This window comes from Chinchilla lanigera, unplaced genomic scaffold (assembly GCF_000276665.1).
Source record: "Chinchilla lanigera isolate Chin_1 unplaced genomic scaffold, ChiLan1.0 scaffold00019, whole genome shotgun sequence".
Taxonomy (NCBI): domain Eukaryota; kingdom Metazoa; phylum Chordata; class Mammalia; order Rodentia; family Chinchillidae; genus Chinchilla; species Chinchilla lanigera.
In genome coordinates, this window is record NW_004955420.1 from 18,737,071 (window position 1) to 18,753,808 (window position 16,738).

Genomic DNA, 16,738 nt, shown 5'->3' on the forward strand with positions numbered 1-16,738 from the left:
TTTGCTACTCAGCTCCTACATAGCGACATTTGTATCTCACCCTGGAGGTGATGGTGAGATATAAATGTCATTCTAGTGCCATTCTTATGATTAATCATAGAAATGTGAACATAAGCAAAAATTACCCAGAAAGGATTCATAATATAAATGAGATGTCATTTTTGAATGGTTTATAGATGTGCCTTATACTCTAAGAACTTTTATAATGTTTGGTTACTTATAAGCCTCCATATAAAATTGGCATCTTATTTACACTTTGCAGGGGAGGGAATTAAAGAAATTGATACACACATGCACACACACACACGCACACACATGTGCACACACAAAGTCCTTCCCATATACTCAGTGACAACACGAGCAGATCTGTAGTTTACAAGCTCGTAAAACTGAATCTTTTATTTATTAAAAATGTTTAATTACAAATTTCATTTGATCCAGCCATTGTATTTTCATTATCTTCATGTGTTAACACGCACTCATGGTGCTCACAAACCCAAAAGAGCTCACATACTGTCTCTTAGCGTGAAGGAGAAAAGCGCTGAACACTTGGGAAATCTCAAACCCAGACCCACTAGTATCTCTGGCTAAAATTAAACTCACTAATAAAAGTAGGTTTTCCCTCCCATGTTTTTGAGAATTTAAGGTTGTTTTCTACACATCTGATGAAAAATGTGTTCTTCTCCCTGACTGGAGTCTTTCACTGAAACGTTCATAAAAGAGCCATACGCTAAATTGTTCACAGTAGGCAGGACATTGAACTCGCAGTCAGAAGATTCAAACCCTAGCTGCAGCTCATCTACTAACAGTACGTGACTTGGGGAGAAGACTGAAGTTCCCTGAAGTTTCAGAACCTTCATTCTTAAGGCAAAGATGGTAAGCGTTCCTCTGCCTGCTGTGCCGTGTTTTGCCAGGGGACAAAACAAAGGATGGGAATTTGTTATATAAGACACAAAGTCGCAAAAATAAAAGCACTAAGCAAACACATAGTACCACTGGTAGTGGTTTTGGACTGTGTCATTTTAACTAGGCTGACAACATTTTCTAGAATTCCCTTTCCTGTAACATTCCAAATTAGTGTTGGCCACAAGAGATCCTTGTATAACACTCAAAAAACACGAATGAAACATCACTTATTTTCCTTGCTGAGGATCAGCGCACTCTTGACAGCTGTATGGATGGCAACTAGCATCCTGGTCTCCTTGACGGAAACTGGCAGCACCTGTACCTACCTCTCCTTTCACTACAGTCTGACTCCCTCTCCACCCGCGTTCCCCTAGGCTGGCGAAGGGTGCAGCTCAGCAGTGAAAGGTGGAGGATGGGCACAGGATCCAATTTTCCCTCATGATTTACACTTTGCCATGAGGGACTGCAGGTCTGCCATGCAATTTTGCCCTGTTTACTATTCCCTATCCCCAATTCATAACTGCTCGCTGGTTGACTCATTCCGACTTCAGCTCCATCACCAGGGGCAAAGACAACAATTTTGTACAGACTTTTCAGCCAACTCTCGTAATTACACCAACTCCCTATGATAAATCCTGCATTCTACATTACTGTGTTGTCCTCATAAAACTGTGACATCGTCAATATCAAAGATAATCAAACTCCAGAGGATGTTTGGATTTCCTTTGCAGCTTTATCTCACAACTTAACTTTGCATATTCAATAAAGTTCACATATTTTGAAAAAGAGATCATATGCCTGACATATACAAAACACTCATAAAAACACACATATAGTATAGCTAGTATAACACATATCAAAGTACCTTGTGCATAGGAATCTGTATAATGTTAATACACACACACACACATACACACACAAACACATACACACACTGAGTTGCTTTAATCAAAACTTTGGCTTAAAGATATATTCTTAAGGCTACCAAATCAAGATGCATTGGTTAAAGCTTTGTAAATAGTCGTAAAGTCTTAGCCTCCATTTCTTTATGATATTGAGTTGAAAAATATATGTATTCACAAAATTGAGATGGCTTCTACTGTCACAAGCCACATGCCCCAAATTCACTGCCAATTACTTGTGGCCTATGAGCTAACCACTACTGTGGTTTTTTGTTTTTTTGTTTTTTTGGGTTTTTTTTTTTGGTACTGGGAATCGAACTCAGGACCTTGCGCTTGCTAGGCAGGCACTTGTACCCCTAGGCTATATCCTCAGCTAGCTACCATATTAATAAGAGCACTGAAAGCCTGGGAAAGGAGATCAATAAGTAGCCAAGGGAGCTCAGCAGAGGAAGATACTAGAAACCCAAGAAGCATTCTCCCCTTGTCTAAATGCCAGAAGTTTAAGGTATCATTTGAACATGAAGATATGCAACCATTTACGTTCTGGACTCCGTTGTATGGGTGAAAGAACATAGCTCCATACTGCAGCTGCAGGTGTGAGATTTTAGAGAGATCATCTCATTTTGTAACACCAGCCTTCTTGAGATTTAGTCCATTCCCAGCAACACTTTCCATTTCACACCTTGCATCATTTCCACACAAACAGCAGCTCACAGCTTTGCATTCTAGCTACTATGTTATAGATTTTCTACCCATAAAAGATTAGTCCTTTGATGCCAGATTTAGCAGGAACACAGGACTGACTAACCAAAGATTCAAACCCAAGGAGGATGGGGAAACTGTTTCTCCCTGTTCTGGGAGATTAAAACCAGACTTAGCTTCTGTAAAGTTCAGATCCTTCCTCTGTATAACGAAGATAAGGGTACCACCATCATGATCATGATGACTATTACAAGAGATTTAAAAATTTATAACCACTTAGTAAAATGCATGGTATAGAGAAAGATATTAAAACTGTTTTTAAGGAGCAGTTTTACATATTATTTAAAAGAACCAACAAGTTTACCCGTGTGACGAAGTATGTCCTTGAGATGTATAGCTTGTGATAAGGATTGGGGTAAAGTGTTGCTTTAATCTCACTTGACTGTCGTGAAATCTGCCTAGGCATTTGGCCATTGCCTGGGTCCTCTTCCTCCACAGACAGGTGCTCTGTCTCAGATGGTGGGTCTTCTCCCTCTTGCTTCAGTGACACAGGCTGGAAACCCTCAAAACTTCCAATAGTTGACATTTCTTCAGCCTAAAACAAGGAAATAAACCATCCTGCCATTAGGATTAAAAAGGTCATCTGAATCCTGGCTATGACCTAGCAGGCTATGAGGAGCAACAGTCATTCCAGAAACTGATGAACACCCTGCATGTGAACTAAACCTGGCCACTAATGCATGAGGATCAACAGCAAAGACTCCTCAGCAACACCATAATCTTGCAAGGCCATTTACCAGCGGACCAAGCACAGACTGGATGGAGCAATGAAGCCTACTGTTTTCTCAGTTTAATCTTAAGAGACCAGAAGCTGAAAAAGAGACCAGCAACAGAAGAACAATATTTTATAATTACTATATACTTTCTCCTCAAAGCTTCGTAGTTTTTTGCTTGAAAGCCTGCCACACTGCAGGCTTATTCAGGAGCTAAAAAAACAATGATAATACATTTCTTTGTCTGCCTCTTGGGTAGTAAGAAAGCACAAGCACCCTTAAAACCAAGCATATTTTTATACCAAAAATTAATCTAAGGGAATCATTTAGAAAATAGTAGAAGGGCAATGCCAAAAAATACATAGTGAAACTAAATATTCCCCAGTAGAAAATTGGCTAAAACACGTATTATGCCATGCAGTTAAATACAATGAAGTCATTTCAAAAGTGAGCATACCTTTTTATTTTGAAAAGATATTATTATGGAAAAAGGTAAGATAATATGTGAATAAAGTTATGCACATTTTCTGAAATCTTTCAGAAAGAAAATACTATAAATGTATTTATATATGCATGTATGATACAACAGAAATTTGAAAATATATGATAAGAAGTAGCATAAAATATTAGGAGTTTTTATCACTAGATGACTGTTTTACATGTGCCTTTTATTTTGTTTTCATGTTCTGGATGCTAAAAATGATTATCTATGATTTAAAATAACAATAATCAGCTGTGTGTGGTGGTGCACACCTGTAATCCCAGCACTCTGAGAGGCAGAGGGAGGAGGATCACAAGCTCAGGCCCAGCCTGGAAAACTCAGTGACGTAGTAAGACCCTGTTTCAAAATAAAAAGTAACTGGGGCTGGGGATTTAGCTCAGCAGCAGAGCGCCTGCCTGGCAAGCGCAAGGTCGTGAGTTCGATTCCCGGTACCGGAAGAAAAACAAAAAATAAATAAATAAAAAGTAACTAAAATGGACTGAGGACGTAGCTCAGTGCAAAGGCCCTGGGTTCAATTCCCAGTATATAAAATAAAATAAATTAAAAACAACACATGGATTTCTATTGTGTAAATATAAAGCAAAGCAAAACAAAGTAGGAGGAGAAGCAGGACTAGAGAGCTGCTTGCCTGCAGCACGTTCCTGTGTTCACAGTGAGCCAGTGGCCTGTCCCTGAAGTACCCTGCTACTGGTGCTGTGCTGAGGGAGACTTCCAGTCCTTCTCACTACACGACTGGGAACACCACCCCATGCCAACCTGTTCTCAGCACTGCGTCCCTGTTCTTCATCAAACAAAGGTGGTTTGAATTAATCTTCTTTGGTTCTTGTGAAACACCAGAGGACGGGGAAATTCTCCTGTCCCTTGCAAGTTCCCACACTTGAGTTTGGGCCTAACTAGAGCATTTAAGAGAGGTAGAATTACGGTTGATTACCTAAACCAGGGTACTTTCACATAAAAAAGATGATGTTCACACTTATGGCTGGATGACAGGAACAAACACGACAGTACAAACGTGGATAGAGACACAGTCTCCTTGGCAAGGTCTGAACATAGGATAAAACCCTGTTGGCCAGGGGAAGTCACAATGGAAGGTCTTCTGCAATTCTCATTATACTGTGTCTCATCTGATCCCCTGGAAACCCCAGAAGGGTTATTAACTTCATCCCGTCTTCCCGGAGGGGCCACACTGGAACACATTTGGATAGTTTCAGAAACACCCAGACCGCCAAACATGGACTGAGTCCAGCATGCCTGTCAACAGAACCCTACAGGAGGACTTTCCGGAGTTTTCAGGTAGCTTTGAAAAGGTACACAAAAGTCAGAGCTTGGCTTATCAGAATAGAAGAAGTAGAAAAGCAAAAGAAATATAGTGTGTGTGTGAGAGAGAGAGAGAGAGAGAGAGAGAGAGAGAGAGAGAGAGAGAGAGAGAAGGACAGCATGACAGAAGAGGCACGTTGGCCTTTCTGGCAGCTACATGCTCTATTTATGCAGGTCTGCCACCTCTGTTGCAGTGGGTGTTGGAAGGAAATGTGTTTCTAAAGTTCCCTGTAACCCATGAAGGAAGGTTTGTGTCACTGGGGAAGGAATGTCGGCTTCTGTATTTGCGCACTCTGTGAACACACGCCTAACAACAGACATCTGCGAAAGGCTCCTGTGCCTGGAAAACAGAGGGAGGATTTAATTAGCACCACTTCCTTTCCCTCAGGCTGTCTTCTCTGGAAACACTTGGAGAAGCGCAGCACTCTGAAACCAAGCTGTTTGAGATCCAGGAAAGAGGAAACTCTCAGCTCCATTTGCATTCTTACAGCCATAAATAGGGGGGAAGTTGAGCCCAACCATTCCAATGCAGAATGATGGCAGCTAGGAGACAGTCATAGAGACATCTTGGACAGATGATGACTAAAACTCCACAACTTTCCTGTTAGGCGAAGCATGTGGGCATCTGAGCATCCCTCTCCATCCTTCAGCACTCTTCCCAGGCCATTTGTTTATCCCAGTTCAATAAAGAGTGTCCTTCTAGCCCTGCCTAAATATACTGCACACCGAAATGCCAAAAGCATATTAATACCAGTAACAAACCCAGACTAAATCAAACCTTCCACTGCTTTGGCCTGGGTAAGGGAGACCTTGCAACGGATCTATGGGAGAGCCATTCAGAACTGAAAGAGATCATTGTTAAATAAGATCCTCTAGTCAATTTATTTTAGGACTTAGTGCCTGAGAGGAAAAGCAGCAACAGTTCATAGGGAAGTAAACAGTCCATGCTTAGAAAAACACAATGTCCATACACCGTGTCCAGATCTTCTCATTCCTAGGAATTCATGCAATGAAAATTCTCCTAAAGAAGGGAAAGACTAATGTTTATTAATTACTTATTCTGACTGGCAATGAAATGTGGAAACCAGCTAAACACCTAACAGACAAAGAATGAGTAAGTATATCCAATTAATTTTCTAAAGACATCAAAAATAATAAACAATATCTGCATTAATATGGACTAAAGATCATATTTTCTTGAGTTAAAAAAGCAAAATACAAAAATTTTGCCTAGTAATGACAATTTGAGTAAAGACTGGAAGGAAATTATTTAGATTTATTGAGGTAGTGTGATTGTGAGTGAATTTTTCCCTTTGAGAAAATTAAAATTACACTGCTGCCACTTTAGTAATAAAAACAAAGTGTGTGAATGAAGACCAAATAAATTTTTAAAGAAGTGCTGCTTTTCTTTTTCTCAGACAATGAAGATTCTGTATATCCAAGTTGCCAGAAAATTCTAAGCTGTTTTATTTAGTATTGCTGTAAACAACTTATTTATAAGATCTGATCTAAGTATAACTGTCTTCCTCTATACTTCATTTATCTCTCTTTGACATTTCCTAATAATATTTCAAGAACATGTGGGGTATAAATTGCAGCTGGAGGATTTTAGTCTAGTCTGACTCCTTCATTTTCCAAACTCAGGACCTAATGTGTAGAGGGGAAGCACTTGCCCAGGGTCGTAGCTTCACAAAATAAAAGTACGAAACCAGGTTTCTATAGTCTTCAGGATTCTAGGCCATTGCTCCTTCCTGTCCTTCCAGTTGCAACATCGACCAGGAAAGCAGAGAAACAGGTATCAAACACATGGCGAACAGAAGGTACTTTGCAGCCAGTCAGCAGAAGCCAGTCAGGCCTGGGGTTAGAGGTAGAGCTCCCCTAAACAGGGTTCCTCTGCAGCTTCTCCAGTGCTAAGGGCTAAAGACTTTTCCTTTTGCAGAACTGGCTTTCCTGTCTCTTAAGCACAGGCAGTGCAGGTCACAAGTACAAAAGTTTTTAGAATCCCATAAAGTATTTTCCATTATTTAAAATCAGAATTAAAACACAATTTTTATGATCAAAGAAAATGTTTTTTCTTTTTTTCTGACACCAGGAAAATAAATACAACTTTTAGGGCATTCAAGCTCTGTTATGTTTTTCCTACAGTGGAAAACTATAAAATGTTGCACTAGTTAGAATCACAGAAATAAAATTTTTAATATTGATCTTATTACAGTACAGAAGCCCATGGTAGCACAAGGATCTTCAGCTTATAAAGGTCATAATGTAGCCCGGACTGAAATCTATCCCACTATTCTGATTTCCCATTTAATTCCCCATTGCAGTTCTCCATCGTAGACCACTGTATCTAAAAAAAGTTCTTGGCCCAGGGCATTCCAATATCTCTACCTGGAGATTGCTGCCCCAGTGTATACAGAAAGATTTCTGTCCTGTAGACAAACTACATGACCTTTTATTTATTTATTTATTTATTTGTTTTTATTTTAAAGAGAAGTGTAAAAAAAAGAACAATAGCAAAATACCCTCATCGCAGACAAAACCAAGACAAAGCAAAAACATTAAAGATGATACAGGGTTTGAAAAGAAAATGATAGGGATTAACAGTGGTTGTTATATTACATATTGTTATCTTCAATGAAGTTGCTCAGATTACCAGATGTAAGAATGCAAGGTTGATCAAACGACTAAAGAGAATAAAAAATACTAATTTAAAAAAATTAGAGCTGATACAGAGTTTCACTAGACAAGATGGTAGGAATTCAATGACTATTGTATTGCATACTGTGGTCTTCAAATAAATTCCTCAGATTACCAGACATAAGCATGCAAAATAAAGGTGATTTTTTTCTTTCCTTTCTCTCTTTTAAAATCAGAGAAATCCAGGAGTACCTGGCCATATTCACTAGCCAGGACTTGGGTCCCAAAGAAAAGAAAGTGCAACTAGAGAATTTTTCATTCTCTCTGAAAAGAATAGCTTGGATAAAACAAAACACCATCACTGGTCTCATTGAGAAAAGAAGACTGACATTAAACAGAGGTACTAGTGAAACTCAGTGCTATTTCATGGTCAGCCTCTTCTCAAGGGCCACACCATTTTTGCTCTTCAGCACCACCTGACCCTTTTTGTCATTCAGCTTTCAGAAAGTCTGGCTCTTAGCCTTCTCCGCCTCCCTGGTTAGCCTGAGGAGCCAGTCAATCCCTTGCTTCGGGTACTTCCCTTACTTCCTCATACCTCCATAAAGTCACATGGGAATTTTTTACAACCCTAATAAAAATGTACCCATAAGGTAAATTTCTGTGAAATCCCTAAAACTTTTTGAGATATCAATAAGTAGCTACTAAGAAATCACCAGTACTACCTCTCCAGATCCCTGCAAAGACAGGCTGCTTAATTAATAAACACTCATCCGTTCTAACTGCTGCTATCTCAGTCCATTCAGCCTGCTGTCATAAAATGCCTGAGACTGAGAAATTTATGAACAACAGAAATTGTATCTCTAATACTGGAGACTGACACTGCAAGTCAAAGCACTGGCTGATGCATTCCACAGAGGGATAAGCACCGAAGTAATGAGGCAGAAAGGAAGGAAGAGATAAAAACAACCTAGATGTTTTCCGGTCCTCTTACAAGACACTTATGCCATCTACAAGGCCAGTGCTCTCGTGGCCGACCAGCACCTCCAGTTCTACTTCTTAATACTGTTGCATAGGGATTAAGTTTCCTCACGAACTTTAGAAGCACCCACGCATACAAAATGTAGCATCCACTTTTGACAAACAAGGAAACTGAGGCTCATAAGAGTTACGTGTCTCCTCTAAACTCTTAATTCCCTATAGATAAGTTAAAGACAATAAAGCATGAAATTATGAGCATCACAGAACTAAGTTCTGTATGCAGAAGAATCTTTGAGGATAGAACAGGAACTCGGAAAAGTGTACAGATTTCTTCTCTTTTTGCACCCGGGGTGGGGACGGGGTGAGGAGGGAGCACAGAAGTTTGTTCCTTGGCCTGTGTTGCATTCAACAATGGCAACTTCTGCTTTCTGGTGATGACATCTCTACCTCCAGGAATGGGTTAACAGTCTCAAGGCACATCCCCAGAATAAAAGTCTACTTTTAATTTTGACATTTTGTAAAGGTAATTTATGTGAATTTATGAGCACAGCCTTTCCTGAGTCTCTGTGAGAACAGCCGAGGGATGTGCGGTGGAGAAGCAACAATACTCTCACACCTCGAAACTCTCCAGCAAGCCCGCTTCTGTGCCAGCTGAGATAAGGAAATTGGCAAACAGTTCTTCGCAACTTCACATTTTGTACCTTCGTGATAACATGCTGGCAGGGCTGCTCTTTGTCCTGGAGGAAAGCTGCTGAGGGAGGGTGTGCTCCCTCCCAGATCCTCTTAGCCAAGAAGGACCCTCTGCTCTGCCACTGGTGCTTTGACTTAGCAGCAGATGCAAAGAGGGCAAATACAGGGCCAGTCCAAGAAACATGGGTCCCTGTCCTATCCTTCACTCAGGGTATCTCTGGCAAGTTGTTTCTCTACTGCCTTCCTCTGTTCAGTAGCTTTTTGTCTACAGAATGAGGGTCTAGACTTGATGGTTTGTGAATTGTGCTTCTATAAAGTACTTCAGAAGGTAAAAGAGGAGTTGATAGGTGGGTTTCCAGTTACCAAATCCATTTAGGTCAGAGCAGATCCACTTATCTGCTACTGAGCTTCTGATGCTTTCATATGAAGTGTCTCAGTTACTTTTCTCTCATTGCTGAGACAAAATACCTGACACCTAAAGTTAAAGGGGGAAAGGTGCATTTAGTCCAGAGTTTATAGAGGGTTCAGTCCATAATTTGCTGGCTCTGAGGCAGGGTGGCACATGGCAGAGGCAACAGTTCATGGCAGCAAAAGACAGCAGAGGCAATAAGACAGAAAGACAAACCTCTTTCTATCTTCTCATACTATAAGCAGGGAACTCACCCTAGAGTGAGTATAGCACTCACACCCTTAATCCCAGCATTGGATCATGAATCAATCACAAACTCTAGATTCAGTCACCTCTGAAAAGCCCACCTCTCATGACCACATGAGGTTTTGCAGGGACATATAGACACAAACCGTAACCTTCCACCCCTGGTCTCCTCAAAGACTCATGGATATTTTTTAATGCAAAAGGCATTTAGTCTACATCTAAGAGTTGTCAAGATCTTAATAGTTTAAGCACTGTTGAAAAGTCTAAATCTCATGTCTCCTCTGAGATTTAACTCTTAGCTGTGAGTGCCTGTATAAACGAAAAGGAAGTTAAAAACTTTTAACATTTAAAGGCACAAGATAAACATTTTTACTGTAAAAGTTATAAGCAGGGAATAAAAAGGAATGGGACCAAAGCAAGTCTAAAATCTAGTAGGGCAAATATTAAGTCTTGTAGTTTTATGTGCAGCACCCTAAGCAATCTGTGGCAAGGTGTAAGCTATCAAGGGCTTGGGTGTTTCTGTCCCTAAGGCACTGCCAGTGGTTGTAGCTCTCATGTCTCTGCTCTTGGGTGTGCTCTGCTCTCTCCTATTTTTTCTCAAATGATTTATGCTTTTGGTTTTCCTAAACTTTTGAGGTCGCTACTGTACTTTTGACCTTACACACACAGCTGTATGCATTGGCTTTTCAGGGCAACACTGCCTGGCCTCTCAGGCCCTTTTTGAAATCTGAGTGGAAGACTTTTTGACCCCACAACTCTTGCTTTCTTGCCTAAAACCAGTGTTACATGGATGATACTAAGGTCTGTAGCCAGCTGGGTAGCAGCCAGGCTTTTTTTTCTCTTGGCTATAGGGGTCAAGTGCCTAGATCATTGAGTATACTGAATCTAATTTTGAAGAACAACTTTTCAAAGCTGCTGTTATTTTGGTAAATGATGCTCTCGGGCTTTCTTTCTTAAAGCCAAGTCTTTTACTCCTGTAATTTTGAGGCTACAAAGGATGGAGTCTTGCAGCTTTTTGTGATGCACTCAGGTCATTCTTTTTTTGTTTTATTCCTTTTTTCAGCAATCAAGATTTCTTCTGCTCTATCTTTGCAGTCTATTGCTTTACTGGAGCTCTTTTCTGGCCAAACTCATAATGTTTTAAATCATTTTGCTGGGCTCTTCACTCTTCATTTTCAACATAAATCTGGCTAAGAGCCCCCAACAGTAGCCATGCTACCACTTTAACATTAGACTGCCTTGAAATTTCTTCTATCAGGTTATGTAGTCTGCCACCTTTATTCTTAGTCTCAGATAAAGTCTCTGGACCTAAGCAAAATGTAGAAAAACTTTTGCTAAGCCATAACACACATCATCTGGAGCCTAATAGTGCAGTCCTTCTTTTCAGCAGAAACCTCTGTAGCTTGATTTTAACCGGTAGGATCTTTTATCAGCCCTCTGCTCTTCTGAGTTCTGACCACAATCTCTCATACAGTATAACCTAAGGCATTCTAGAGGTATTTTTAGCCAGCTTCTCTCAATCATTTTAAACTCTTCTCACAGCCACTTTTTAAAACTCCTGAACCACACAGTCAGGTACAGTCACAACAATGACCCCACTCCTGGCACCAGATTTTGTATTAGTTACTTTCTTCCCATTGCTGAGACAAAAAACACAACATCCAAAGTTAAAGGGAGAAATGTTTATTTAGCTCACAATTTGCAGTAGTTTCTGTCCATAATCAGCTAGCTGTAAGGCAAGGTGGCACATGGCAGAGGAGCAACACTTCATGGCAGCAGAAGACAACAAAGACAATGAGAGAGAGAAAGATAAACATCTTTCTTGTATTACATATAGGTTACCCTATATGTAATACGTCTCTTGTATTACATATAGGCTACCCATCCTAGGCTGGTATAGCACTCACACCCTTAATCTCAGCAATGAACGATGAATTCATCACAAACTCTAGACTCAGTCACCTCTGAAAAGTCCATCCCTATGACCAGATGAGGGTTTGGAGAAACATCTAGACACAAACAATAACATGGAAAAACACAGCTGATCAGGTTTAAAGCTGTTAGATTTAATCATTCTTAAACTGGGCTGAGGCTATGGCTCAGAGGTAGAGTTCTGACCTTGCGTGTACAAGGCACTGGGTTCAATCTGTTTATTTCATTCCTTTTTCTGTGTATATCATGAATTTGTTTTGCCTGTTTTTATCTTTTAGTAGTAGTTAAATATAACAAAATATTAATCCCTAGTGCATTTTAAGTTCCTGACTTGTAGCTATTCAAACACAATATATTAATTTTGAATTATAATTTAGTCAGTTTTTATAAAATACTAGAAAAAAAAAGCAAATAGGAGCTTGTCAAAGCAGTGAGAATACAAAAGGTGATGAAATGGATACTTAAAACTGGAAATAGATTTTAAACAATGTAACTTACTGATATAGTATTTTCCCTGTAAGAATATTCCCATATTCATTATAAAAATAAACTTTTACAGGACTTATTTAAAGACATATATTTTTGTATCACAGCCACAACAATTTTAAAGTACTAGTCTATGAGACAGTAAAAAATCTATAGTTCTAACAAATTCCCTCAAATAATTACAATTCATTTACTCCTGGATTCCTCTTAATTTCTTTTTTGAAAGGTTTTAATTCAGTTCTCATACTTTTATATTATGAAAACATTTAACCTGAGATGTTGACTCTGAAAAAATTTTAAATGCACATAGAAGTGTTGTTTAGCACAGGCACAAGGGTGGACAAACAATCCCTAGAATGTAATTATTGTATCATTTTCATAATAGACAAAATTTGGACATAATCTAAATGTCTATCGATGAAAAAAAGCAATTTTTAAAACTTGTATACACATACAGTGTACTATTATTTTGCCTTAAATAAAGAAAAAACTTGCCAATGTGAATAAAAAATTATCCTTCAATTTCTTTCTATCTCCATAACTCCCCAGGATTCGCCCAGAATGTTTCAGATCTAAGCCTATAGGGATTGTTCTTGTGTAACTTCCCCATCCCATCTTTATCATGTGACTACAGTGCCACAAATTCATTCTGTTGACTCAGAGGCTGTGGGGGCAGAGGAAGAGGGCAGTGGTGATTGTCATGGATTTGGGTGCCCATTTTGGAGATTCTGCGGTGTGATCCTCTGACTTCCCTCTAACTTATATGGAAATCCACATCACCTGGATTTGCTACAGACACCAGCAATAGAGAGTTGGGCATCTCACTAGGGCAGGGCCAAGGATAGCCTAGAGCAGTGGTGACAAACATTTGCCACATGTTTCATAGATGGCTGTTTGTTAACACTGAAGTCTAAAAGGTTCACCATCACTATCTTAGCTCCTCCATCACTATTCTTGTATTTAAGAGAAAAGTTTGGAGGTCTGTTGAACACATCACACAAGACATTAATTGTGAGAGGCACTTCCTCAAAAAATGTGTAAGGAAAAGAATTGATAAAGGTAAGGATATTGATCCTTGAGATTAATTTTCTTATACATTGCCATGGACACTTCCACCTGTCACTCTCTCTGCGTAATGACAGCACATGAGTGCCTGGCTCACCTGGCACTGATCACACTGTTCTGTAGTCACTGTTTCCTTTCCTATTTCACTTGAGGGCTATGAACATCTCCAGAGCAAGATTTGTGCTAGTTCTGTCATTATAGCCCAGCACTTAATATGGGGCCAATACAGATGGCCACTAAGTACAAGTGTTCAGAATGGACAGACGGGTGCCTTATTTGTCTCTGTTTAGTGTCAGAGGTCTGAAGGGCATTGTGAGTGCTCACTAAGTATATGTGGACTGAGGGAGTGAGTTTTGAGGTTCTGCATCAAGACAGACAAGGAAACATCTGCACACACTTAGTCACACAGACACACACAGAAGCTCCTGCCATGAACTTTCACCAAAAGAAGCTCTTCATCTAATGAACATAGCAGAATATATGCTAAGAATTGCAGCCTTTTATGATAGACCCATGAAAGGAGTATGTATAGGGAACACAGTGGAAGCAGAAAATGGGAAAAACTAGTTGGTACACAGAGTGTGTTGACAGAGGTCGAGAAAGGGACTTCAGAACTGACTATATATTGAAAGATGGGCAAAGGACATTCCAGGCAAATGTATGAGGTATGAGAGGAAGGTGTGTCCTACTGATGCAGATAATGTGATTTGTGTAACCAGGGTGTCAGATGCCCACTTCCACCCCTATGCTTTGAATAGCTGGTTATACTCGTTCAAAAATGCTCCTTTCTCATGAAACACACATTGGAAATCCTATGCACATTTCCTCTGTATTCTTTTCTGCTGGCACTCCCTCTTTCGTGCCTGCTGGGAGTTCCCTCTGGCAGCCCAAAGATGGAATCTGGGCACAGCAGGATTTCACTTGCCTACGAATTTCACTGGGTGAAGGATTTCATTAAAGACTTCCAGAGGTCAAGGAGAGGGGAACTCCACTTCTGTACATTACTACATCGCATCATCTATTTTTCACTTTCCTTGTCAGAGTAGCAAGTTTTTCTTTTTTTTTTAATGTTTGTTTCTTAAATTATCCATTTCATTCACACAGCCAGGTCTTTCAGAGAATCCCCTTCATACCATGAAAAGGTAAATTCTACAGGTAGCTACCAACATAAACCTGTGCAAAGATATTTTTTTGAGTGGAGGATATTTTGCAGAAGATATGTCTGATAAAATAGGAAGAAGCTGTCCTCTAAGCAGGCATAGACTTGAAAAACATCACAGGCAGTACCGAAAGTGTATTGGCCATTTGCAAATGGATTGACCATTTGAAAAGCAATGACATTATAAGGAGGGGACTAATTAAGGCCAAATCACCAAATATTCTTCCCTATATCCAAAAAAGGACCGATACAAAACCTATAAAAGCAGTATTCAGGGAACTAATCAGAATAAACATCTAGTCCTGATGATATACTTTAGAGTCTGTGTAACAACTCAGAATTTATCCTTATGTAGTAAATAAAGGGAGAGACTCATAAAATAATCAGTCAAGACCAATAGTTAATACCTACAACAGCCATTTTCCTCTCTTTCCGAAGGTCACATGATCCCCAGTACTCAATCTGTTTCTTCTGGATCTAGGTAATGACAATGCTTTGACATTAGAATAAGCTTCTGGCATTATTACTGATACACCTCAGAAGAATGTGTGGGTTGGTGCCTACCAATGACTTCTACCTTCCTGGCATTAATCCTGGGACCAGGAAGGAGCAGAAACACACATTCCACAACCCCATCCAGGGCTGGGAGTAGATGGAATTTACTCCAGAACCTGGGTTTCCTGTTAAGCCAATTGTGACTTGTCATATTCAGACTTACTGAATGTCAGGGAAAAGCATTAATCCAAATGCTCACAATTCAGCATTCCCAGCCTTCCAAAATAAAACCTATATCTTTTATCATTTTAATTAATTTTTAAATTAATGAACATTTTACTGAAGTATGACATATTCTTAAATAATCATAAATCTGTATATCTGTGAATTACTATATGCCAAACATGCTCAGGTATCTATTACTCAGGTCAAGAAATACCATACTAATGGTACACTGATAGCATTCTTTCTTTCAAAATGAATATTCAATTGGTTTCACATTACAGAACCCAAGAGCTTTGCAAGACATTTCAGGTAACATCTAAGTCAACACCTCCACTTGACAAATAAACCAGATTCTCCAGTGGGAGCAGATATGTGACCTACCTCGAGTCACAAAGCAAATCTTTTGTCTTCTGAATGCCTCAATTGCTACGAAGGCTTAGCTGACCTCTGAAGCAAGAGAAACCTGCTCTCTGTGATGACTCCTTTCTCAGTAAGTCTGAAGATAGTTCTCTTCTTTCCCAAAGTTCAACCCAGTCCCACTCATACCACTGCTCATTCTGCTAGAGGTATCTGATATATATCAGACACATGGAGAAACACTTCAGTGAAGTGAGGAAGAGATGCTTCCTGAACTTGAACAGACACTTTTCAAATTCTCCCTCTTCCATTTGCATGATCAGACTGGTAGTAGTGACTCATGACATGTGAGATGACCTTTTCTAAAGAGCTTATCATGCAGATGGTAAAAGATTGCAAACATTGTCACAGGAGAAACAGTAGAGGGAATCAGCAACATTCAACTGAGAAGAGAAAAGATGACTCTCCTGGTGTCTGAAGACTAACCAGGGAGATGGAGCACACTTGCTCCGTTTAACTGTAGAAAGCTTAAGAAGAATGAATGGACCACATGCTTATCATGACAAACTTTCCCCCAAAAAACTGTTCACCCTTGCTTCTGTATACTATCATGCTTCATCTCCACAGCAATCCGCTTCTTGACCCCAAACATTTATTTCTTAACAAAGTCCTTGTGGCTGAAACCACAAGGTACTTTCCCCTCTGTCTTCTATGATTGCAAATTGCTGATGATTATTGCATCAGCCTTCCTTAATTCTCATTTCATTCTTATTATTATGTATATGCAGATGTGCATAAATTAAGTCAGAATATTAAAAAATATCAAATACATATTTTTGTGACCTACTATAACTACTGTTAAAGCAATGAAAAAGAATGTCACATAATACACAATAGGCGGCCTATGAAAATTAATGCCTAACATGTCCTTCCATAAATGTGTAGCTCTAGGGTGAC

At 39.5% G+C, this 16,738-nt stretch overlaps 1 protein-coding gene across 3 annotated transcripts in view; it reads right to left on the reverse strand.

Moving 5' to 3' along the window:
• Tprg1 (tumor protein p63 regulated 1) overlaps nucleotides 1-16,738 on the reverse strand; it is a 220,450-nt gene that overhangs the window by 104,488 nt on the left and 99,224 nt on the right. For all 3 annotated transcript variants that reach the window (XM_013513625.1, XM_005383239.2, XM_013513626.1), the window contains one exon: nucleotides 2,875-3,105. In XM_013513625.1, coding sequence (XP_013369079.1) covers nucleotides 2,875-3,096 — 222 coding nt within the window. In that variant the 5' untranslated portion in view covers nucleotides 3,097-3,105. The remainder of the gene's footprint in view (nucleotides 1-2,874; nucleotides 3,106-16,738) is intronic.